The sequence below is a fragment of the Staurois parvus genome, unplaced genomic scaffold (assembly GCF_062004578.1).
Source record: "Staurois parvus isolate SC_StPar_1 unplaced genomic scaffold, SC_StPar_1.0 ptg000025l, whole genome shotgun sequence".
In the NCBI taxonomy this organism is placed as follows: Eukaryota; Metazoa; Chordata; class Amphibia; order Anura; family Ranidae; genus Staurois; species Staurois parvus.
Window position 1 is genome coordinate 18,440,150 of NW_028317821.1, and position 25,705 is coordinate 18,465,854.

Genomic DNA, 25,705 nt, shown 5'->3' on the forward strand with positions numbered 1-25,705 from the left:
ACTGTTTAAGTGTTCCTTAAATTTTTTTGAGAAGTGTATGTTATATCCAATGGAAAGAAAGGAGAATAATAATATTATGATTTGGTAGTAGCAGCCACGTTGTACTAGAAATATTTTTCTAGTTAGGCCTCATGCACAACAACGCTTACAGTCATTTTATATGCTTAGTGGAAAATTCCTGGTACTTTTCCATACCTGAAAAGTCACAGCTGGTGCATACAGCCTGCCATACAAGCGAATGGATGTACACGGCGGCCCTAGTTGTGTAATTGCTGATTAGTTTGTTCAGCAGTGTTTACCTGCATACACAGGTATGGCATACAGTGGATTCATAAAGTATTCAGACCTCCTTCACTTTTTTCAATTTTATGTTTGTTTCAATTGTTATGTTTAAATTAATTTTTTTCATTAATATACACTCAGTATCCCATAATGACAAAGTGAAAACAACATTTTAGAAATTACTGTAAGTTTATTAAGAAGGAAAAACTGAAATATCACATTGGTATAAGTATTCAGGGCCTTTGCAACAACACTATTCTCTTGATCATTGCTGAGATGTTTCTACACCTTTCACGGAGTCCACCTGTGGTAAATTAAATTGATTGGACATGATTTGGAAAGGCACACACTTCTCTATAAAAGGCCAAAAAAGCTGACAATGCATACTGTATCAGAGAAAAATCCATGAGGACAAAGGAACTGCTTGCAGAGCTCAGAGACAGGATCATTGCAATGCACAGATCTGGAAAAGGCTACAAAAAATTCTGCAGCACTGAAGGTTCCCAAGAGCACAGTGGCCTCCATGATTTTCAAATGGAAGAAGTTTAGCACAACCAGGATTCTTCCAGGAGAAGGTCGCCCGGCCAAACTGAGCAATCGGGGGAGAATGGGCTTTATGGCAAAGTGGCTGGACGGAAGCCTCTCCTCAATGCAAAATACATGAAAGCCCACCTGGGGTTTGCAAAAATGCACCCGAAAAACTCTCAGACTGTGAGGAACAAGATTTTCTGGTCTGATGAAACCAAGATTGAACTATTTGGCCCCAATTCTAAACATTAGGCCTCGAGGAAACCAGGTACTGCTCATCATCTGGCATATACTCAACAGTGAAGCATGGTGGTGGCAACATCATGCTGTGGATGTGTTTTTCAGCAACAATGACTGGGAGACTGGTCAGGGTTGAAAGAAAGCTGAATGGAGCAAAGTGGAGAGATATCCTCAATGAAAACCTGTTCCACAGCGCTTAGGACCTCAGACTGGACCAAAGGTTCACCTTCTAACATGACAATGATCCTAAGCACACAGCCAAGACAACAACAAGGTGGCTTAGGAACAACTCTTTGAATGTCCCAGAGTGGCTCAGCCAGAGACCTGACTTGAACCCTATTGAACATATCTGGAGAGACCTGAAAATGGTTGTGCACTGATGTTCCCCATCAAACCTGATTGAGATTTAGAGGATCTGCAAAAAAGAATGGCAACAAATCCCCCAGCCCAGGTGTACAAAACCTTGTCACGTCATACCCAAAAAGACTCAAGGCTCTAATTGCTACCAAGGTGCTTCAACAAAGTAAAGGGTCTGAACACTTAAGTACATGTGGTATTTCAGTTTTTTTCTTAGTAATAAAGTCACCGACATTTCTAAAACTCTGTTTTCACTTTGTCATTACGTAATGAATGTAAACAACTGTAGTTTCAGGCTGCAACGTAACAAAATTGAAAAAAGTAAAGGGGGTCTGAACACAAATGTTTCAGGATCATCAGGTGCAGGAAAGTGCCAGGAATTTGACCCTAGGCATAGAAAAAATGCCTGCAAATGTCTGTGAGCATGAGACCTAAGAAATAAAAGCTATCATCCATTCCAAGAAGTATCTTCTCAGTTAAAAGAGAGCTAACAAAGCAATACATTTTATGTATACATCTACTTACACAGCTGGACCCACAAACTTAAATGGGCAGGCACCATGGCATAGTGCATTTATTCATGCAATTGAATTTTTATTTTCTAAAGCAAGACCAACAGAGCTAGCAAAATATCATAAATACATGTCAACTACTGCAGTAGTCCATCATAGAAATACAGCAATCTGCATATTCTTATACCTGAAAGAGCATGTATGCATCTTTAGCACATGGCTTAAGAGTGCTGACAGATCTCCTATTACTGTTTCCAGTGACAGGCACAGGTTGCTCCACAACATCTGCATACAATAAAGAGACAGAATTAAATCTTTCACACACTAACAAATATCCTTATGTTTTACCAGAATATCTACATTCATTTCAGCAAAATTACCAAAATACATAGGTCACATTTGGCTTTTATTACATAGAAATGATGAACAGGATCCCTTAACACATAATCGTGAAAGATGAGGTCTTAAACTCCCACTACAAGCTGAGCATCTGGCCTTGTGGGTCACATATAATTCACAGAGACATGATCAAGTATGTTCACAGAAGTACATGGGCAAATTCATGGAGGTCCACATAAACTGACAGAGCAGAGCAGTAAGAAACCTAGTTAAAATCAAGGTATATCTAAACCAACATTTTATATACTGCAGCTTACCAGTCTTTAGATATGGTAGCTGCATTAATTTTCATTTTTCAGGTTAAGAACATCTTCAGCAAGTACAGAAAATACCTGTTGATTTTGCAGTGTTCTTGTCATGTCCTGGGAGCTTAACTGAAAGCACAAACATCCTTATGTTTCTTGTGCAAACTACTAATGCTATCAATCTACCATGCAATAAAGATGAATAAAAAGGCAGACATGGCTGAAGTCCACCCGTGGTGACAACCATGGTTCCTTTTATAGATACAATGAAGAAATTGTCCAGCCACGAAGGGACAGGAATTGTGTTACTCATATAATCTCCAGGTGACACTAAAAGGAACACAGCCTGGGGGAAAAAAGAAAACTAATGAAGCCAACAAAACTTTTGACTGGAAAGCTGCAATATATTATAATTTTGTTTTTGGTCTAGATACAATTTAACATACTACATTATCTAGTAAACATAAACTCATTTGTTTGTACTTGCTTGCATTTGGAAAAAGGTCTGCAAATCTTGTGTTGACAGGCTTTTATTCACTTCAAAAATGCTTTACTCCCCACACAAGTCTATAGGATGGCTAAATTAGCTGAAGCGGGTGAAATGCAGGGCAGTTGCACCTGCAAGGATTCCAAATGATCTTAAACTTATGTCAAAATTATTCTGAATTTTTCCACCTCAACCTGTTGACATAAGTAGTTATGCTTTGATTTGCTTGTCCTTATGTGTTCCATGCAACTTTAGCCCCTATTTACACTTGATCATGTGGGCAGTCAGGTGAATTAGATGCTTATTTTTGTGTGTTTGTACACGTTTTCACACACAACTTATGAGCGCAGAATAACAGGCCTAAGTCCCATAGACTTTTAAATAGAAGCACCATAAACACCTGCATAAACACATGCCTTTCAAGTGCTTCCATTAAAGTATAAATATATTGAAAATATTGTGCATCTCTGCACTGTCATTCAGCAGTGGTGTCAACCTGCTACCTTGGGCTAATGGCATTCTACTAATGGACCATTAAATGCTTCTTTCTTCAGCAGAGCAGAAATCCAACAACGGTTGAATAAAATGGGAAGCATAACAATCAGGAGTACAAAGTACTGAACCTTTATTCTAGTGCAGTGCTTCTTTAATTATTGTTCCAAAACAAGTACTAGGTGGCCTCTAATTATCTACTCTTCTCAACTACTATTCTGTCTTCTTCCAGCACTAATTTTGATGAACACTAAGGAAAAACCTGGTGATTTTAGTCAATAAAAGTGCAAATTCTTACGCACCAATTCTTTGAAACTAAAATCTCACTATGTTAAAAGGGCCCTGTCACCAGCATTCATTTTGTAATTACAACCCTGCAATAATAGAGCACAATACATACAGGACTGATCCTGAAGCTCAAAGTGCCACTTTATCCATTTACAGGTAACAAGCTGTATCTTCACTTAGTGGAAGAATCCTCCAAGGAGAACAAGAAGCATTCTAACAATATTCAGGATTATTGTTTTTTTTATTTTATACATCAGTTTCTTTTCTAGCTTTACCTTTATGCCTTTCATCTTCTGCCACCATCCTCTCAAATACCACGGTAACTACTTGTCGTACAGTTGCTGCCGCTGTGTTATTCGTTATGTTGTCTTTTGTGAAGTGCAGTCTGAAGCAAAGGACAATTGCCTGAAAACATATTATGATTGTTACTAAGCTTTGAAAAAGACAAACAGTGCAGAATCTTAGGCAAGCTTTATTATTCTACTTTCAATTTACACTGCTTAACCTGAATTGCTGTCTCTCTTATGAATAACCCAGGATTCTCTACCAGAGTTATGGCTATGAAGATAATGTATATTATACAGGTATACTGTCAAGGCAAAGCTGTGTTTTAAAGACATAAACCTTCCTGCCTGCACCTTGTGTTTTTCACCAGCATATGATGTGCATTGATCATGTAGTTTCATTGTGTCATTTGTTGGCCTGTACATAGCCTATAGTAGAGTACATCTTTACACTCCTTTGTTTCTGTTTGTGTTCAAACATAAGGCATGCTGTATGGCACTGCACAGGTCATTGACCTTTGTCTGTAGTCTGAGAACCAACATTTCCTCTGAAGAAACTGCATATGCCACAGTCGCTAGATCTATCAGTATAGTGCTTTGCAGGTGAGAGCTACATAGAAATTAGATCTGACACAGACAAAAACAGGCAGATCAATTAACAGAGCCTACCATGTAGTATTTCACATCATTTACACTTCAACATTTTTTACTCTGAAACGAGGAATAGTAGAGTCAAGCACTGGACATTGTGTGACTCGGAAAAGTAAAGTGCCTTGTCTCTTTAGTGAATAGAGACAGGCTAGCTGCTGCAATACAAGGACATAGGGGAATTGATCAGCCATGACACTACAAACTGCAGCTGGAAAATGTAAGCCAATCATTACAAGGTAAAACAAACTATACAGGGATTATAATTACACCAATACCTAGGTCAAATAACAAAAACATTTGAAAGTGTACAATGTCTTCAAGAATACATACATATGATATAGGAAGATATGACATGGAAAACAGGCAATATAAGCATCACTGAAGAAAACACAAGATTGGCTTACTGAACATATTTACCTTTGACAGAGCATCATCATGGACCACTGTATTAGTTGTCAGAAGTACCAAAACCGTCTGTAGCAGCTTCAGTTCCTCTAGCCCATTTTCCATAAGCTGCCATAACATGTTGATGATATTCCCCGCAGCAGCCTTAAAAGATACATAAAGATATTAAACAGCAATCTGCATTCCATGATTGGTTTTTATTAATAACCAAGTCAAAAATTAAAAATGTTGCACTGAAACTGATAAAGGTGTCACAGGCAACATTCTGAGTGGCTATACAATTTTATCCTGGCACTTGCTCTCTACAGTTGGTCATTTCAATTGTTAATGCTGTAAAACATCTAGTAATATTTTCTTATAACTAGCCCTGAACCAAAGCCTATGGATATGTATTCCAGTACCATCCTATCTCACCAACATACACACCAGAGTGTGGAAGAGGGTAACACAGCAAAAAACGACTGACAGGAGGCTGCAGCCCTTCTCTGTGAGAAATATGCTAAATATGAATCATATTTTATTTCTTACCTGGATTAAAAGGCGAATGATATAGCAGGTGGGCTGTGCTGCCTATATGCATCTCAAGGCTTCACTTTCAGTTAAACTGTAGTTTAAATTTAAAGAACTGCAGGAATGTTCTGACTTATAGGGGTTACGTCCAAGAAGGTGTAAGCCACCTCGTGGTTTTATTAGAAATTTACACTGTAACATAGCTATACTTCCACCACTCTGATAGCAGATTTGACCCTGCTACACAGCAGCCGCTCTGCTTGCCCATCTGCTGTCCATTCATAGCATACTTTGTATTTTGGGAATGGGTTCACATTAATCAAAGCGTTCCTTGACTGAACAAAAAGAGAGGAGGAGCAGGCAAAGTGGCTGCAAATGACCCAAAGATCCAGTGTGGGAGTGCCGGAATTATAGTGATAACTATAACCCTGGCACACTGTAAAAGTGTAAATTACAGATAAAAGAGATAAGTCCACAAGGTGAAATAAAACTCACTGGACCTAACCCCTTATAGGCCAGCACATTTTTAAAATTGCATAAATTCCTGGAGTTCTTATTTAAAGTAAAAGTAAATAAAAGCACAATGAAAGTCTTTATTCACTATACCTCAGATACCACTTCATGTGACATGAGCCGCTGGATAGCAGCAAGGCAAAGCTGAGTGATTTTCGGTTCTTTCGTTCCGCATCCCATGAGAAATGGTTGAACTACTTCAGAACTATTCTCCTTCAAAGCTTCAGGAAGGATGAGAAAAGATAAATCAATCATTATTAAAATCCTTTTAATAGAAGTCTTAAACAGGTGTAAAGAAACTATAAAATCATTACGCAAGGAAAATATGCTCTTTCAAATTATTATTATGGAAAAAGCACTAAATTACCCAACGATCCTGTTGTTTACATGCATCTTGCCCTAGTTCCCCAACAACGGTATACAGCTGCAATACAAATTGCTTCTCCCCTCAGCATTGTCAGGACCGCAAGCTACTGCATCTGATTATCTATGCAAGAGTGCTGTTTTGTCTGGATGCTTAACCCACTGTACATGTACTGGAATTATTAAACTGACCTCTGGCACTGCTCAGTCTGGATATGGAATGGTTTTGTGTAAGGCTAATTTATGCAAATGTAGACATATTTCCTGAAAATATATTTTTAAAAAGATGAGAAAAGTGGCCTGAAAATATAAGCCCTGACCCCTCCAGACACTAAGCTTTGCCCTATTTATTCAAACCAAGGTGCCGCAGATGAGAAAAAGGAAAAACATGGGGTTCTTTTAGAGAGAGAAATATGAGCGAGAGAAGCTATGTTTATAAACAGTAATGGAATGCAATACATTTATAGGTGCGCAATTTAATATAAATTCTGTACACATATGAAATCAAGCGTCTTAGCTAGAGAAGTAAACATCATAATAATAACCTGTCAGTATGTCAGTGTTCCGTGCAGCTATATTCTTCACCTTCACTATGCCGGATTCTGCAGCCTGGAAGACATAATGCATGTGATAAAGGTACAAATCAGTAAATGAAGGTTCTTTAAAGATATAATATGAGAAAAATACTTTGAATACGATCAGGGGGCTATTCTTGTTCGCAGTCTCTTTATATATACAGTGGGGCAAAAAAGTATTTAGTCAGCCACCAAATGTGCAAGTTCTCCCACTTAAAAAGATGAGAGAGACCTGTAATTGGCATCATAGGTAGACCTCAACTATGAGAGACAAAATGAGAAAAAAAATCCAGACAATCACATTGGCTGATTTGGAAAGAATGTATTTGCAAATTATGGTGGAAAATAAGTATTTGGTCAATATGAAAAGTTCATCTCAATACTTTGTTATATATCCTTTGTTGGCAATGACAGAGGTCAAACGTTTCCTGTAAGTCTTCACAAGGTTGGCACACATTGTTGCTGGTATGTTGGCCCATTCCTCCATGCAGATCTCCTCTAGAGCAGTGATGTTTTGGGGCTGTCGCTGGGGTTGAGATCTGGAGACTGGCTAGGCCACTCCAGGACCTTGAAATGCTTCTTACGAAGCCACTCCTTCGTTACCCAGGCGGTATGTTTGGGATCATTGTCATGTTGGAAGACCCAGCCACGTTTCATCTTCAATGCCCTTGCTGATGGAAGGAGGTTTGCACTCAAAATCTCACGATACATGGCCCCATTCATTCTGTCCTGTACATGGATCAGTCGTCCTGGTCCCTTTGTGGAGAAACAGCCCCAAAGCATGATGTTGCCACCCCCATGCTTCACAGTAGGTATGGTGTTCTTTGGATGCAACTCAGCATTCTCTCTCCTCCAAACAGGACGAGTTGTGTTTCTACCAAACAGTTCTATTTTGGGTTCATCTGACCATATGACATTCTCCCAATCTTCTTCTGGATCATCCAAATGCTCTTTAGCAAACTTCAGACGGATCCAGACATGTACTGGCTTAAGCAGGGGGACACGTCTGGCACTGCAGGATTTGAGTCCCTGGCGGCATAGTGTGTTACTGATGGTAGCCTTTGTTACATTGGTCCCAGCTCTCTGCAGGTCATTCACTAGGTCCCCCCGTGTAGTCCTGGGATTTTTGCTCACCGTTCTTGTGATCATTTTGACCCCACGGGGTGAGATCTTGCGTGGAGCCCCAGATCGAGGGAGATTATCAGTGGTCTTGTATTTCTTCCATTTTCTAATTATTGCTCCCACAGTTGATTTGTTCACACCAAGCTGCTTGCCTATTGCAGATTCAGTCTTCCCAGCCTGGTGCAGGTCTACAATTATGTTTCTGGTGGCCTTCGACAGCTCTTTGGTCTTCACCATAGTGGAGTTTGGAGTGTGACTGTTTGAGGTTGTGGACAGGTGTCTTTTATACTGATAACAAGTTCAAACAGGTGCCATTGATACAGGTAATGAGTGCAGGACAGAGGAGCCTCTTAAAGAAGGTACAGGTCTGTGAGAGCCAGAAATCTTGCTTGTTTGTAGGTGACCAAATACTTATTTTCCACCATAATTTGCAAATAAATTCTTTCCAAATCAGCCAATGTGATTGTCTGGATTTGTTTTCTCATTTTGTCTCTCATAGTTGAGGTCTACCTATGATGCCAATTACAGGCCTCTTTTATCTTATTAAGTGGGAGAACTTGCACAATTGGTCGCTGACTAAATACTTTTTTGCCCCACTGTATTTCTGGATCATGGTATTCATTATTCAGACTCCTTTGTACTAGCACATCAAGCTTCAGAGTACACACATATTTCTCTACAAAATCTGTAAATACATTTTTATGGCAGAGGAAAGAAGCAATCTGTGCTAGAGAAGTAGAAAACGGATTCAGCTAACAGACTCAGGCAAATGTTTCTTCTAGTCTGTTTAACACAGATCTTCTTCTGCTCAAATCTTATATAGCATTTCACCCAAACCCTACAGCCTGGCCTGAGAATGGAACCACAGATTTGCACCAAGTACAATTTTTCAGTTGAGCTCAGCCATCATACTTCCGTCTTTAATTTTCTGGTTCTAGGGCAATTCCCTGTCAGACACATGCTAGGCAGGATATGCTTGTATTTTAGCACCAGCAACTGCTACTCCTGATAACATGCCTTTTCAGGTTAGTATCTCCTGTATAAGGTACATCAGACAAGGAAGAGGTCCCAAAAGATATCCAGACCAGGAAATGTGGCAGGCTTACATCTCCCAGCTGGCCTGGAAACACCTCCAGGGAGAGGTGGTACTCAAGAATAAGCAGATAGATCTCTACTGACCTGTTCTGCAGCTTTACCCTGAAACATTTACATAGTATGAAATAAGGAAACTTTTATCTTACATTTTAATTGAGACATTGAGCCCAATCAAAAAGATTGGGAACCTAATCTGGGCAGTCCGTGACAAAGTTGTTAGCGCTTGTGCTTGGCAGCATTAGGGTTGATGGTTTGAATCCCAACCATGGCACTATCTGCATAGAGTTTGCATGTTCTCTGTTCCTGCGTGGGTTTTCTCCAGGTATTCTGGTTTCCTCTGACACTCCGAAAACATGCTGGTAGATTATTTGGCTCCTGTCTAAATTGGCCCTAGTATGTGTATATGTGGGTTAGAGACCTTAGACTGTAAGCCTCCTCGATGACAGGGACTGATGTGAATGTATGATAAATATGTAAAGTGCTGCGTAAACTGATGGCGCTGTATAAATACCTGCAGTAAATAAATACCTTCAGTAAATAAATAAACCCGGAAGAAGACCAACCAAAAGATATAATCAGCCAGAGAGGGAGTCTCAGCACATTGCCTTTCTGAAGTGGAGATGAACATAGCTCTCCTTAATGGGCTGCTAACAGCAAAACAAATGGGTGAAAGTTACATGGAATCTGTTATGAAGTGAAAGCCTAAAGTGGTTGTAAAGGCTCAAGATTTATTTTTCACCTACATGCATTCTATACATAAAGTTAAAAAACCTTATGTGTGCAGCAGCCCGCCCAGCCTACCTTACTTACCTGAGCCCCACTGCAGTCCAGCAGTGGGCACGAGAGCCTTGGCTCTCCGGGGACTCTCCCTCCCCAATGGCTCTCACTGCTGTCAATCACAGCCAGGGAGCTAATGAGGAGAGAGTGGGGGCAGGCCAAGACGCGGCTCTGTGTGTGAATGGACACGCAAAACAGCAGCTCAGGAGTTAGCTTGCTTGGGTGCCCCATAGCAAGCTGCTTCTCTGGGGGCACTCGGCAGGAGGGCTGGCGGGGGACCCAAGAAGAGGAGGGAAACCAGTGCACACAACAGTACAACAGGTATATTATTTAAATTGTCTGTAGTATAACTTTAAAGGGAAGCTGACATTTTGTAATTCAAAGGCTATATATTAGATTCAAAGAGAAAAGGGGAAACCTGCTCAATTTCACGAGGTACAGGTACTATGCAGTATGGGAAACACAGAATCAATAGCTCCCAGTTGATTTTTCTTAGAGAGGTACATATATACAGTGTGTGCGTGTGTACACACACACACACACACACACATATATATATACACACACACACACACACTATATACCAAAAGTATTGGGACACCCCTCCAAATCATTGGATTCAAGTGTTCCAATCACCTCCATGGCCCACAGGTGTATAAAATCAAGCACCTAGTCATGCAGACTGCTTCTACAAACATTTGTGAAAGAATGGGTCACTCTCAGGAGCTCAGTGAATTCAAGTGTGGTATTGTGATAGGTTGCCACCTGTGCAATAAGTCCATCTGTGAAATTTCCTTGCTTTCCAGCAACTCAGCCATGAAGTGGTAGGTCACGTAAAATGACAGAGCGGGGTCAGTCGACAACAGTCTGCGGAGTCAATAGCTAAAGACCTCCAAACTTTGTGTGGCTTTCAGATTAACACAACAGTGCATAGAGAGCTTCATAGAATGGGTTTCCATGGCCAAGCAGCTGCATCCATGCCTTAGATCACCAAGTGCAATGCAAAGCGTCGGATGCAGTGCTGTAAAGCATACCGCCACTGGACTCTAGAGCAGTGGAGACGTTCTCTGGAGTGACCAATCACACTTCTCTGTCTGGCAATTTGATGGACGTGTCTGGGTTTGGCAGTTGCCAGGAGAATGGTACTTGCCTGACTGCATTGTGGCAAGTGTAAAGTTTGGTGGAGGGGGATTATGGTGTGGGGTTGTTTTTCAGGGGTTGGGCTTCAGTGAAGGGAACTCTTAAGGCGCCAGCATACCAAGACATTTTGGACAATTTCATGCTCCCAACTTTGTGGGAATAGTTTGGGGATGACCCCTTCCTGTTCCAACATGACTGCACACCAGTGTACAAAGCAAGGTCCATAAAGACATGGATGAGAGAGTTTATGGTGGAGGAACTTGACTGGCCTGCACAGAGTCCTGACCTCAACCCGATAGAACACCTTTGGGAGGAATTAGGGCAGAGACTGCGAGCCAGGCCTTCCTGTCTGACATCAGTGCCTAACCTCACAAATGAGATTCTGGATGAATGGAACATCCCCATAGACAAACTCCTAAACCTTGTGGACAGCCTTCCCAGAAGAGTTGAAACTGTCATAGCTGCAAAGGGTGGACCAAAGGACTAAGACTGGGATGCCATTAAAGTTCATGTGCGTGCAAAGGCAGGTGTCACAATACTTTTGGCAATATAGTGTGTGTGTGTGTGTGTGTATGTATATATATATATATATATATATATATATATACATACATACATACATACATACATACATACACACACACACATACATACATACATATATACACACACGCACACGCAGGTGAAACTCGAAAAATTAGAATATCGTGCAAAAGTTCATATATTTCAGTAATTCAACTTAAAAAGGTGAAACTAATATATGAGATAGACTCATTACATGCAAAACAAGATAGTTCAAGCTGTGATTTGTCATAATTGTGATGATTATGGCTTACAGCTCATGAAAACCCCAAATCCACAATCTCAGAAAATTAGAATATTGTGAAAAGGTGCAATATTCTCGGCTCAGTGTCCCACTCTAATCGGCCAATTAAGCCATAACACCTGCAAAGGGTTCCTGAGCCTTTAAATGGCCTCTCAGTCTGGTTCAGTAGGAATCACAATCATGGGAAAGACTGCTGACCTGACAGTTGTGCAGAAAACCATCATTGACACCCTCCATAAGGAGGAAAGCCTCAAAAGGTATTTGCAAAAGAAGTTGGATGTTCCCAAAGTGCTGTATCAAAACACATGAATAGAAAGTTATGTGGAAGGGAAAAGTGTGGAAGAAAAAGGTGCACAAGCAGCAGGGATGGCTGCAGCCTGGAGAAGATTGTCAGGAAAAAGCCAATCAAAAGTGTTGGGGACTTTCACAAGGAGTGGACTTTCACAAGGAGAGGCTAGAGTCAGTGCATCAAGAGCCACCACACACACACAGATGGATCCTGGACATGGGCTTCAAATGTCGTATTCCTCTTGTCAAGCTGCTCCTGAAACAACTTCAGAAGCGTCTTACCTGGGCTAATGAAAAACAGACCTGGTGTGTTTGTCAGTGGTCCAAAGTCCTCTTTTCTGATGAGAGCAACTTTTGCATCTCATTTGGAAACCAAGGACCTAGAGTATAAAGGAAGAATGGAGAGGCACACAATGCAAGATGCTTGAAGTCCAGTGTGAAGTTTCCACAGTCTGTGTTGATTTGGGGAGCCATGTCATCTGCTGGTGTTGGTCCACTGTGCTTCATTAAGTCCAGGGTCAACGCAGCCGTCTATCAGGAGATTTTGGAGCACTTCATGCTTCCTTCCGCAGACGAGCTTTATGGGGATGCTGACTTCATTTTCCAGCAGGACTTGGCACCTGCCTACACTGCCAAAAGCACCAAAACCTGGTTCAATAAATTACTGTGCTTGATTGGCCAGCAAACTCGCCTGACCTGAACCCCATAGAGAATCTATGGGGCATTGCCAAAAGAAAGATGAGAGACATGAGACCAAACAATGCAGAAAAGCTGAAGGCTGCTATTGAAGCATCCTGGTCTACCATAACACCTCAGCAGTGCCACAGGCTGATAGCTTCCATGCCACGCCGCATTGAGGCAGTAATTGCTGCAAAAGCATCCCAAACCAAGTACTGAGTACATACGCATGCTTATACTTTTCAGAGGTCTGATATTGTTCTATGTACAATCCTTGTTTTATTGATTGCATGTAATATTCTGAGATTGTGGATTTGGGGTTTTCATGAGCTGTAAGCCATCATCATCACAATTATGACAAATCACAGCTTGAACTATCTTGCTTTGCATGTAATGAGCCTATCTCATATATTAGTTTCACCTTTTAAGTTAGATTAGTGAAATAAATGAATTTGTGCATGATATTCTAATTTTTCGAGTTTAACGTGTGTGTGTGTGTGTATACACTTCAAATTATCTGGGCATTTCTAAATACAATTTAATAGTAGGCTGACATGGCAATGTGTAAAACTATGTTGTTTTCATCATATAGCTTCCTAAGCTCCTAAAGAGGTTGATTCAAGCAAGACCTATTACAAGCTTTCCATGGCAACAGACTTTAACTAGAAACATGGGAGTTCCTTGTTTGTGGTCTGTACAGATGAATTAGAATATTTTCCCTTATTCAAAGGCGCAGAGTGGTGCCAACAGTTATAAGAAGCTTTCCTATTTTGTACCAGCTTCTTTAAGCAGGCATCGCCAGCCAACACAACCACCAAAAGGAATGAGCTCACAGCTTTTATGGTAGAATGGTTAGATAAATATTATCAGATAATATCACTCTTTTCAGTCCTTTACTTAACAATGCCATGCTTTAATAAAAGCAGCAAACTCCTCTTGTAATGACTACACGCCTGAGCACAATTAACACAAAACAAATGCTACTTATGGAAGAGCAAACATGGTTTTGTTCCTATGAACAAATTCTGCATAACGTCTAACAATGTCAACGAGATTAAGCGGCAGCTGTCACATGAAAAAAAAAGAAGTAAGAAAAAATTATTCCAGAACAAAATTGCTTCATCTGTTTCCATGATAGTTCTATCAAAAAGAGGGACGGAGTATAACAGACTTGTAGCAACCAAACATTACACAGAACATAAAACTTTAAACAATTTAATATTTTAAACAATGGATGATAAAATGAATGAAAAAGGTATGCTTCAAAATAAAATGATTTTAGTGCCTCAATCATACATCACATCCCATCCAGGGCCTACTAGCAGCTCTACTGTTAATTTGGTAAATCCACTATCACAAGGGCTACATATCTTATTGGCTAGTTATGTGGTGAACTAAGGATCTGCAGTTCAACACTATTCTCAGATAAACTCCACTTCTTCTGGAGAGTATTTGAAGACCGTTCTAGGTTGAGTAATTGCAAAGTGCAGTAGGCATAGTCACTAAAATGTCACTGGGGCAAGTGAAGGGGCATAGGAGAGATGATCCCTTTGGAGGTCACTGGACATACTTGCACAGACTGTGGTTTCCAAACTGAGGCCCTGTGATTGTTTTATTCGGTCCTTGGGACACTTTTCCTTGCACTGATACAAGACTATTCTGCCAACTGACAACAATGGAACTCCAGTTCTCTAACTGGCACCAACAATGAGTCCCTATTCTTCCCTCTAATACCAAACGTGACGTACTCTCATTGATTCCAGGAAATATTCCAATCCCGCTGGCCACAGTCTGGCTGCCCTAAAGTCTGAAGGACAATAAATTATTATTCTTATTTATTTATTACAGGTACTTATATACTGCCGTCAATTTACACAGCGCTTTTACACATATATATTGCACATTCACATCAGTCCCTAACCCTCAAGGGGTGTACAATCTAAAGTCCCTAACTTACATTCATACATACACATACTAGGGCCAATTTAGACAGGATCTAATTAACCTACCAGCATGTCTTTTGGAGTGTGGGAGGAAACTGGAGTCCCCGGAGGAAACCCGCGCAGGCACAGGGAGAACATGCAAGCTACAAGCAGGTGGTGCCGTGGTTGGGATTCGAACCAACAACCCTAGTACTGTCAGGCAGAAGTGATAACCATTTAGCCACCCTGGTCTAAAAAGGACTATTAATCTATTTGCCCCTCTAATCATATCCTTAATGCCCAATTTATTCCTTCCATTCAATACTGTAGTTGTTAGGATGCCAATATATGTTTGCACCTCCTGTAGAGACTGCTATATTGGCAACTTAGTGAGTAGGTAATATTGATGGTGCCCTAGTGATTACTCCTGTTGAAATCAAAACTAATCCAGTCACTCTGTATACTCAGATTACAGGAAGGTTTGGGAGTTCCACATGTTTCTAGATACTACTTGGTGGCTCAGATTTCCCAGTTGTCTATGCTTCATGCCACGTTAGATATCCCATTATGGGTACTCTTAGAATTACCCAACTGTGCTCCGCTTTCCTTAACTACATTGCTTTGGCTCCCGCCTAAGTTGCGCCCTCCAGATTTGAGCCCTATCATGCTTCACAGTTTAAGAACCTGGGATTCTGTAAAATATTCAGGTAATTTGATTTAGTCATTTCTACCTCTTTTGCCGATTACGCATAATCCTTTATTTCCACCAGGCCTAGCACACCCCCCTTCTTTCTCTTGGTGGAACTCCCATGGCTTTGTTATTGTACATGATTTTCTGAGCGCTCATACACTTCCATCTTGGGAGTCTCTTCGAGAATCAAGGGGGGTCCCGCCACAGGAATATTATCGGTATGTGCAATTCCGCCACTGGGTCCTATCCCTCCATCATACCTCTACATACCCATATTGTAAAACGCCCTTTGAGCACGCTTGTCAGCATTCCCCAGGGTCCCCTGGTCTCATTTCTGTAATTTATGCCTCCCTTAACAGTAGGTCTTCCTCACCACCCCTGTCTTATGTCTCTCAATAGGAGCGAGATCTGGGTGTCTCAATTGGGCGGAGGATTGGCGTAAGGCCTGGGGGATGGTGGCGAAATGCTCATTCAATACAGTCACTCTTGAGGCAGCCTACAATGTTCTGCTGCACTGGTAATGGGTCCCAACTTGGACTGCTCACTTTATTCCGACTGGCGGAGATAGGGGTTTCCGGAACTGTGGTCTACGCGGGGATGTCTTGCACATTTGGTGGTCGTGCCCGCGATTGATAGGCTTCTGGTCTCGGGTTTTTGGTTTGCTACAAACGCTATTTCATATTACGGTCCGTAGGGATGCAAATGTGGCCATCGTGCATTGCCCAATTTTGGGTCTGTCTAGGTCTCAGCAGAAATTGTCATCCGACCTATTCATTTCGGCCAAACGTGCTATAGCTCAAGCTTGGAGAACCCCTTCAGTAATCTTCCAGGGGGTGAAGACCCAGATGAATGCTATGTTGTTCAATGAACAAATGTCTAGCATTCTTCATGATTCTCATCCGAGATTCCTTAAGGTTTGGGAACCTTGAATACGTTATTCCTTGCCATCCCTGCCTCCTACTAGTTATGGCCTCCTGTAGTCGCTGCTTATGCTAGCCCCGGATTCGTGATCCCTCTAGTTTCCCTTCTTTCATGTTTTCTTTCTGATTCCCTTTTGTTTTATTTTCTTTTTCTTTTCTCTTCTTTTTCCGATATTATGTTGGATTACTGCTGCTAGTTCGGCTTTTTGCCACCCCTTCTTGATGTCCTTGGACATTTAGTATTTGACTAATACAAGTCAGCAGGATGTCTCTGTTTATGTGTTATTGTTCTGCTCTGCCCCTGCGAGGGCGTATTTTGAGCTTGGTATATTCTTAAAAACAAAACTTTCTTAATAAAAATATTGAAACAGAAATCAAAAGTAATCCAAATTCCAATTGGGACAGATGTAGAGAAGAAAGCTGCACCTAGAGCTGGTCTGTAGCCACTAGTGAAGTCACTTCCCTGCCTCTCCACCTAATTCAATCAGAGAATGTTTAGCATTCATTGAAAAAAATGTTCTCTGAATGGTGGCTTTGCCAAGCAAGCTACCTCCTGCGTTCACAAAAGCAGAAGGAAAGCCACTCGGTACAGGACTCAGAAGTCAACAGCAATCATTGCAGTAGTAGTGCATACTGCAGTCTTACAGTGACTTCCACAGGGATCAGTCAGGTATGGCACATGCACTGACATTAGTCCACACAAGACCTATGTGCAAAACTCAAACTTCCGCTTTAAAGTGGAACTTCATTCTGTCATTCAACATTGACTATTTTGAACCCTTATGCTGTTAGCATTAGTAAGTATATAGGAAAATATATCATATTAGCATGTTTTACATGTTTTTTACATTTCTTTAGTCACTTCCTAGTTTCCAGGCCTATGCAAATTATGTCATACATCCCAGGAGTCTTCAGGACGGGTTTATTCAGCTAAGCACACCCTCCTGCCTGTATGCCTCAACTAAGGGCAAATGGATTCCAAGAACTAATTGCTACATGCATCACCTTCCCTTAGTCAAGATGGCCACAGCCAGAAATGCTAGGGGGTGCTTTTCTAAGTGATTTTTTTTAAACAAAATAATTCAGGAAGACATGGATGGATGGATGAGTTTGCTTTGAAAACAAAAAATGAATTAAATAGCGCTTTTGATTTGTGGCGGTCAGATAATGTAGTTCCGCTTTAAGAAATCATTAGAACAAGCTCTTTTAGCCCTGTATGAATAAATGGAGGATCTTGGAATAGTTATAAATCCTAAATTAAATTGTTCTACCATACTGGGTTCCCCCAGACATACAAATGAAGGAAAGGCCCCTTCATGCACATCAGTTCCACTGCGCATCTTCTCTAAAGCAGCTCTTAGCCATCAGAGTAAAGCAACAATAACGAACACAAATATAATGACAGGTAGCATATTATTACAATGGCAATGTGCTGACAACAATCTGTCAACCTACAGAGCTGTGCTGTGGCTGGGGGAAATAAAGCTGCAGTGCATACATTAAAAAAAAAAGAGTGAAAGAACAGTGGACCTTGCCAGGTGTAAACAACCATTACATATCCCAAGATTTAATGTTCTTCAAATTCCACTGAACTCAGATTTGCAATAATGGTTGGGGTTCTTCTTTAAAATGAACCCATGCTCTGCATTTTCAGACCACTGTGGTCTTTCATATAGAAAAAGGTCAAGTTAGAAAGTTATGAAAAAAAAAAAGGCAGGTATAAGCAGCTGAAAGTTCAACATTCAAGTGGTAGTTGGTGGCTCACTAACCTTTCACTTTGGCTTGGGAACACTCTTAATATCTGTTTTGCAACATTTGCTACTCTATTCCTGAGGTATAAAACCAATCTTCATCCCATGGTACAAACATACATTTGTTATTCATTTATTTTGTGTTTTTTCTGTTTACCCATTTGTATATTTCTTTTTTGTCATTTCCTTTGTATGTGGATGTAAACCCTAACAAAGTATTTTGCTGGTCCCTTTTGTTCTATTAAATATATCACTGGAAGTGTTTTATTATATGTATCTGTTTGATAAGTACAAAAAAAAATCCAACAATCTTGGAAGAAATTTTGGCAGTTGATAACTTCCTGTGTTGACTTCTATCAATTACATTGTACTCATCTATCTTTGAGGGCTACAGAGCCACATCCTTCTATATTAGAATAAAAGAAGCATGGGTATCCATAGTCCTGTCTTGATTGTGTTGTCCCAATACAGTATGGTAAATCAGCATTGACGTCCCAGTTTATATACAAATTAAAATGAACCTGTTCATTTGCCCTTCATGAGCAAACTTTGGATTCACTTTATGGGCCGGTCCACTCCGAAATGCACACATTCCTATACGTTTTCCTCTCAATCCAGTTTTGCAGCCCATTCATTTTAATGGGCTGTAAAATGCATTGGAACGGGTAAAAAGTAAGCAATACTGTTTCAGAACTCACTGCACCAAACCACATGGTAGTGTGGTAAAATGCAATTTGGTGCCCGCAAACATACTGCGCTTGGGGTGCCATTAATAATTCATTGGCATCCGCACGCTCTCATAATGGCAGTGCGTTATCCTGCGGTGTGGAAACATTGCACAGAATCGTGTTTTGCTGTGAACCAGCCCTAAGAAAAAGCATACGGTAGCCCTAATAAAACTAATTACAGTTGCCCTGAAGAAAAAAAAAAGCATTTACTCATATATTAACCGCTGAAGAATTAAGAATATGTCCTGCTCTGTACCGCCTCGGTGGAACCCCTCATTAAAGCTGGAAGGTTACCCTGGAATTAATGCCCCTGTGAAATTACTGATGCTATCACACAGGAAGAATCCCAGTTTACCATGGTGCTGTACAGAGCTACAATAGGTAATCTAGCACCAGAATCTACTCCTTACGACCTCTTGCACACGGTACTGATGATTGAGCAACTACTTTTTTTAATGTAATTTCAGTCGCTTGTTTTGCACATACTCATGCACATATATGTGTTCGCGCATTTGCGTGCACAATATATTCTTAGGAAAAATTGAATATTTATGTTCCTATGCGCATATCTGCGCACAGGTGGTGTAACTAGCTGATTAAAAATGCAGATTTTCTTTTCTTTCTTACTGAACAATACACGGCGCTTATTTACGTGCCTGTGTGCAAAGGAACATTGTAAATAATTGGCTTCATATTAAAAAAAAACAAAAAACGCTGTAATGAGTTTTTTCAAGCTTCAGTGTGCCTAAAATGTTTGAAAATTACCAGTCTGCTGAACAAAAAAATAACTTACAGATTCCTCCATCCACACAGTGGAGGTGGATGAAGGACTTCTCCAGGCGAGAGACATTGTGCAGCCCGATTGATTAACATTTTACAGCATGTCCCTTTAACAGAAGTTGATCAAACAATTAACTTCTGTTGAGCGGGGACAGCCACACTCTGCTTGAAAGTTATCCTGTCCCTGCTAAACTAGACACATTTCAAACCGCGTATAGCCAGCTTTAGGTGAAGGAGTAATCTTCTAAATGCTTCTAAGGCTCCATGCACATAAGATTTTTTTCTTCCTCCCCGGACACCTTTGCAAAAAATCAGCTTACAAAACAAGCCTAAAGCTGCACTTTACAAATGCATCTAGGCGTGTCAAGCATTTTCATTTATTCTGGCCAGTGCAATAAACGAATGCGCCTAGCATTTACACACGTTTAGGCACGTTCAGTGTTTTTTTCTGCCTAAGGCTACGTTCACACTAGCCTTGTGTGCAGGCGGCAGAGAGGCGTTTGGTAAGCGTTTTTACCGCTTCCCAAACGCCTCTGCCAATTCTGCACATTACAGCACATTGTGCTGTTCTAACGGGAGCGTTTGCGTCGCGTTGCGTCGCGGCAAAACGGACGCCTCTGGACGAGTCAGGAGGCTTTGAAGCCTCCTATTCTCGTCTATGGTGCCGCTCCGCAAACGCCCGGCCGGCGTTTGCGGTGCGGTTGCGGGGCGTTTGCGGAGCGGTAACACCACTCAAACTGCATTATAGGCGTTTGTGGGGCGTTATTAACGCTCGGCAAACGCCTAGCAACCGCCGCTAAACCGCGCATGCGGCGTTTGCGGAGCGTTTGCCGAGCGTTAATAACGCTCCGCAAATGCCGGACCAACGCTTGCCAAAAGCTATAGGGGCGTTTGGCAAGCGTTGGCAAAACAGCCTAGTGTGAACGAGCCCTAAATGCTTCACTCCTGAACTTGGTGATGTGATCTTTTCAGCCTCTAAACACTCCTCTTATAAAGCACCTGTAAATGCCTATGTGCATGGCCACCTATGACAACATAAGAGGTACATTTAGCGGTTTAAAAAAAAAAATCAAATGGCTGTAAAAGTGGCGAGATTTTTTTCTACATCCTGTATGCATGAGTCTTTAATATTTAACCCTTTGTGGTGTTCAAAACTGTTCAAAACAGTACAGACAGGAATAACTATGGCAAGCACAGCTTATCAGCCCACCATAAACACATTAGTGAAGTTATATATTGCTGGAATATGCAGAACAAAGTAGATGGTATTCCTTCTTGGCTGAAAAAATGGAAATACACTTTAAATGGACACTGTCATCAGACAACAATTTAGTTTTGCTCACATATGGGGCAGCACAGTGGCTAAGTGGTTAGCAATGCCTCCTAGCAGCACTAGGGTTCGAAGCCCAATCACGGCATTACCTGACTGGAGTTTATATGTTCTCCCTGTGCCTGCGTGGGTTTCCTCTGGGTACTCTAGCTTCCTTCCACACTCCAAATCCATAGATAGGTAAATTGGCCCTAGCATGTGTATGTATGAATGTGAGTTAGGGACCTTAGATTGTAAACTCCTTGAGGGCAGGGATTGATGTGAATGTACAATATATATGTAAATTGGTGGCATTATAGAAGTACTTGTTTGTTTTTTTATATATATATATATATATATATATATATATATATATATATATAAAATTAGCACTTGCTGATGCTGCCCTTGCTATAGGAATCCTTTACACATTTTGTCAGTAATAACCCTGCAGTCTCATTCACTCTCAGTGTCAGAGGCTTTCTGTAGTAGTCTCTGTACTGGCCCTGGCATCACCAAGGTGTCTGACTGCTGTGTGGGAAGCTTTCAATGGCTGAAGATATGTGTTGGAAATGTCTGCGCTTTATCAGTGACAGCTGTGGGTTCCTTTGCTCATAGAGGCAGAGAAAAAGCCTGTTGCCTGCTGTCACTCACAGAGCACTGAAGGCGTCATAGGCAGCAGTCAGACACCCTAGTCGGCCAGAAGGGAAGGATGTCCAGAAGAAAGGTCAAAGAAAACAACATCACAGTTACTGACAAAAGGCATAATGAATTGCAATGTTTCTTTATGACAGAATGGTTTTATACACCTCACTTGAGTGGGTTGATAATTTGACTGCAGGGCCATAACGTAGGCACATACAGTTGACAAGGAAAGCCAAGATCATGGTTGTGCCTTGTTCCAACCCCCTGCCATTTCCTTTATGCTGGTCAGTGGTGGAGATGATTACACCTTATGGATAACATGGAAGTGGAAAGGTGGACCACAGTATGACTGTGTGTCTCAGGCCACTGTGTACGTAACAGAAGCTTTTCAAGGTAGTAAGGTTCTCTGAAATAAACACACCTCTGTGCAGGTACTTAGATATACCTACATTATAAAGATCACTTTTTCATGTGCAATGAAACCTAAAACATAGACAAGAGTTAAGACAAAAAAATGGCAACTCTACGTGATTTGCAGGTGTGAAAGTGACAGTGTTTTGCCTTGAAAGAAGAAGTTCTGTAACACTCTTTCAAATCAGCTGTGTGATGAGACACCTAGCTAACAGGTGGGAAGCTTTACTTTCATCATTCACTGCTGTCATTGCTAGTAATACGGAGTCATGTCAGGGCTTACCGAGTTTCAAAGAGGGAAAAATTGTTAGTGCTCGCTTAGTTGGTGCCTTTGTGACTGAAGTTGTCATTTTCTTTGGTGTGTCCCGAGGTACAGTATCAAAGATTATGACTATACAGTTTCCGGGAAAATGCCGTCTAAGTGCATAAGTGTGGTTGACATGGTCAACTGACCAAAAGAAACAAAAAGGACATCGCACAGGATTGTGACCCGGACTAAGAAAACAACTGCTGCAAAAGCGACTGCGGAGCTCAGCCTCAATTTCTCTCTTCCCTCCCCCCTCTCCCTCTCTCTTCTCCCCTTTCCCTCTCTCATTTTACACAAAATAAAAGTAATCTGGGGGCTAACAAGCTGCTGGATTACTTTTACAGGCGGCAGAAGGGCGTCCTTCCCCCTCCTGCCGCCGATGCCTTTACCAGGCTCTACCATGCAGTCCCAATGCAAATGATCATACTGATCTGTGTCTGATCGCATGCATTGGGAGGCCAGAGGAGAGATTTGGGGTCTAATAGACCCTAGATCTCTCCATAAACAGGAACTGTCATGGCCCATGCTATCACAAGGGATTATTATTATTATACAGGATTTATATAGCGCCAACAGTTTGCTCAGCGATTTACAATATAAAGAGAGACAATACAGCAACAGTACAGTTCAATACAAGAGGGATTTGAGGGCCCTGCTCCTTGGAGCTTACAATCTAGGAGGGAGGGATGTTGTTCATTCCTTGTAATAGAAAGAGTTGATCAAAAAAGTTAAAAGGTACAGTGTACAAAAAAAATGTAAATGAAGAAATAATAAAACAGCAAAAAAAAAATTAAAGCACCCCGTTCCCCCATGCTCACACGCACATAGGTCCCTCACGCATATGTAAATGGAGATCGCACCAAACAAGTGAGGTACTGCCATGAATGTCAGAATGAGAGTAAAAATTTTAGCACCAGACCTCCTGTGTAACTCTAAACTGGTAACTTGTAAAGGCTTTTAAAATGTTGCCTATGGAGATTTTTAGGTACCATAATCTGGCACCAAATGGTATACCGTGGCTGGCACGATACAAATTCAGATGGTGGGGGGGCGCCTGATTTTAGTCTTGCCTAGGGCAGCACCAAACCAAAATACATCACTGTTCTCCTGACTGATACCTTTTAACAATGAGATCCTGCTGATGCTTTGGAATCTCTCTACGGACCATGGCTTTTGCTGTAGGATGCGACTAAGAAAATGTCAGGAAAGACCTACTAGAACAGCTGAACTTTATTTGGGGTTAATCAGAGGCACTTTAAATGATGGCAGGTGTGTACTGACTCCTATTTAACATGATTTTGAATGTGATTGCTTAATTCTGAACTCAGCTACATCCCCGTTATAAGAGGGTGTGCACACCTACGCAACCATATTATTTTAGTTTTTTATGTTTACTCCCCGCCACCCCCCTTAAAAGATTTCAGTTTGTTTTTCAATTGAGTTGTACAGTTTATACGTAACATTAAAGGTGGAAAAAGTTCTGAAATTATTTATCTTTGTCTCATTTTTTTAACATCACAGAAACCTGACATTTTAACGGGGGTGTGCAGACTTTTTATATCCACTGTATATATGGACCTAACTGTATATGCGCGATTTGTATTTCCGGGTAGGAGGCACGTGCACTGCCCTACCCACTCTGCCACTGGTGGTCACTGATGTCAATCACCGTGTTCCGGCTAGAGATTCCCTGCTGGCAATCGCCGAGTAAAGCTGACGGAAGAGACCTGTGTGTAAACAAACACAGGTCTCTCTCTTGCCAGCAAGGACATGCTGCTGTGTATTTCTCTTCACAGCAAACACACAGAAGCATGTCTCCCTAGTAAAACACACACATAATTTACACGTATTTGGATTTTTTTTTTTTAGCAAAGACATGTAGCAGAATACATTTTGGCCTAAGTGTATGAAGGAATTTGATTTTTAATTTTTTTACTGGACATGTTTTATAGCAAAAAGTCAAAAATGTTGTTTTTATTTCAAAATGGTTGGTCTTTTTTTGTTTATAGTGCAAAAAATTAAACCGCACAGGTGATCAAATACCACCGAAAGAAAGCTCTATTTGTGGGAAAAAAAAAAGGACATAAATTTAATTCATATACAGCGTTGCATGACTGTGCACCTATCAGTTAAAGTAACACAGCGCCATATCACAAAAAATGGCCTGGTCAAGAAGGGGGGTAAATCCTCTGGAGGGCAAGTGGTTAAGGGAATTCCTTGGCAACCCCCAGATCACTGAAACTAGTGTCCCCATTGGAAGATTTCCCTTCAATTACTTTTCTGGAGACAGCCCAAAATTTGGGATTTTCTTTTACTTTCACTTTATATAACTGTAAACAGGACAAGTAGAAAGGGTGAATCTCCCTAAGGGCTCGTTCACACTTGACTGTTTTACCAACGCTTGCCAAACGCCCCTATAGCGTTTGGCAAGCGTTGGTCCGGCGTTGCGGAGCATTTTTTAACACTCTGCAAACGCTGCATGCGCGGTTTAGCGGAGGTTGCCGAGCGTTGAAAACGCCCCACAAACACCTATAATGAAGTTCAAATGGTGTTACCGCTCCGCAAACGCCCCGCAACCACGTCGCAACCGCACCACAAACGCCGGCCGGGCATTTGTGGAGCGACACCATAGACTGGAATAGGAGGCTTCAACGCCTCCTGACTCAACCAGAGGCATCCGTTTTGCCGCAACGCTAACACTCCCGTTAGAACAGCACCATGTGCTGCAATGTGCAGAATTGTCCGAGGCGTTTGAGAAGCGGTAAAAACGCTTCCAAAACGCCTCTCTGCCGCCTGCACACAAGGCTAGTGTGAAAGTAGCCTAACGGGGGTCAGAGAGAGCAATAAAAAAATGACAGGTGTTCTAATCCCTCTCCAGTTTTGCCTTTAGTTATACTTTAAAAGGAGAAGTAGGGCTAAAGATCTTTTGGCCCTACTTCTCCTGTACGTCACCAGCTGAGTCCAGACCAGTCCAGACTCTGGGAGGATGCCAATTTACTGTCAGAATCCACCCAGATGCCTGGGCCAGCAGCTGGCTCAGCCTGCCAGTGCACCGCTGAGAGCCTTAGCTAGCCACACCCGCCCCATTCACAGCCCAGCGCTCCTGTGAGTGCTGGAGGGGCAGAGCAGAGAGTCAGTGTCCACCCACTGAAGACCGAGACATGAACAATCAGAGGTTTTGATT

The 25,705-nt window shown here is 41.5% G+C and overlaps 1 protein-coding gene across 2 annotated transcripts in view; it reads right to left on the minus strand.

Annotated features, from left to right (window-relative positions):
- MON2 (MON2 regulator of endosome-to-Golgi trafficking) overlaps nucleotides 1-25,705 on the minus strand; it is a 167,628-nt gene that overhangs the window by 129,090 nt on the left and 12,833 nt on the right. For both annotated transcript variants that reach the window (XM_089652121.1, XM_089652111.1), the window contains exons 2-6: nucleotides 7,102-7,165; nucleotides 6,287-6,414; nucleotides 5,183-5,314; nucleotides 4,106-4,235; nucleotides 2,107-2,204 (exon numbers count right to left, since the gene is read on the minus strand). In XM_089652121.1, the coding sequence (XP_089508247.1) occupies nucleotides 2,107-2,204; nucleotides 4,106-4,235; nucleotides 5,183-5,314; nucleotides 6,287-6,414; nucleotides 7,102-7,165 (552 nt within the window). The remainder of the gene's footprint in view (nucleotides 1-2,106; nucleotides 2,205-4,105; nucleotides 4,236-5,182; nucleotides 5,315-6,286; nucleotides 6,415-7,101; nucleotides 7,166-25,705) is intronic.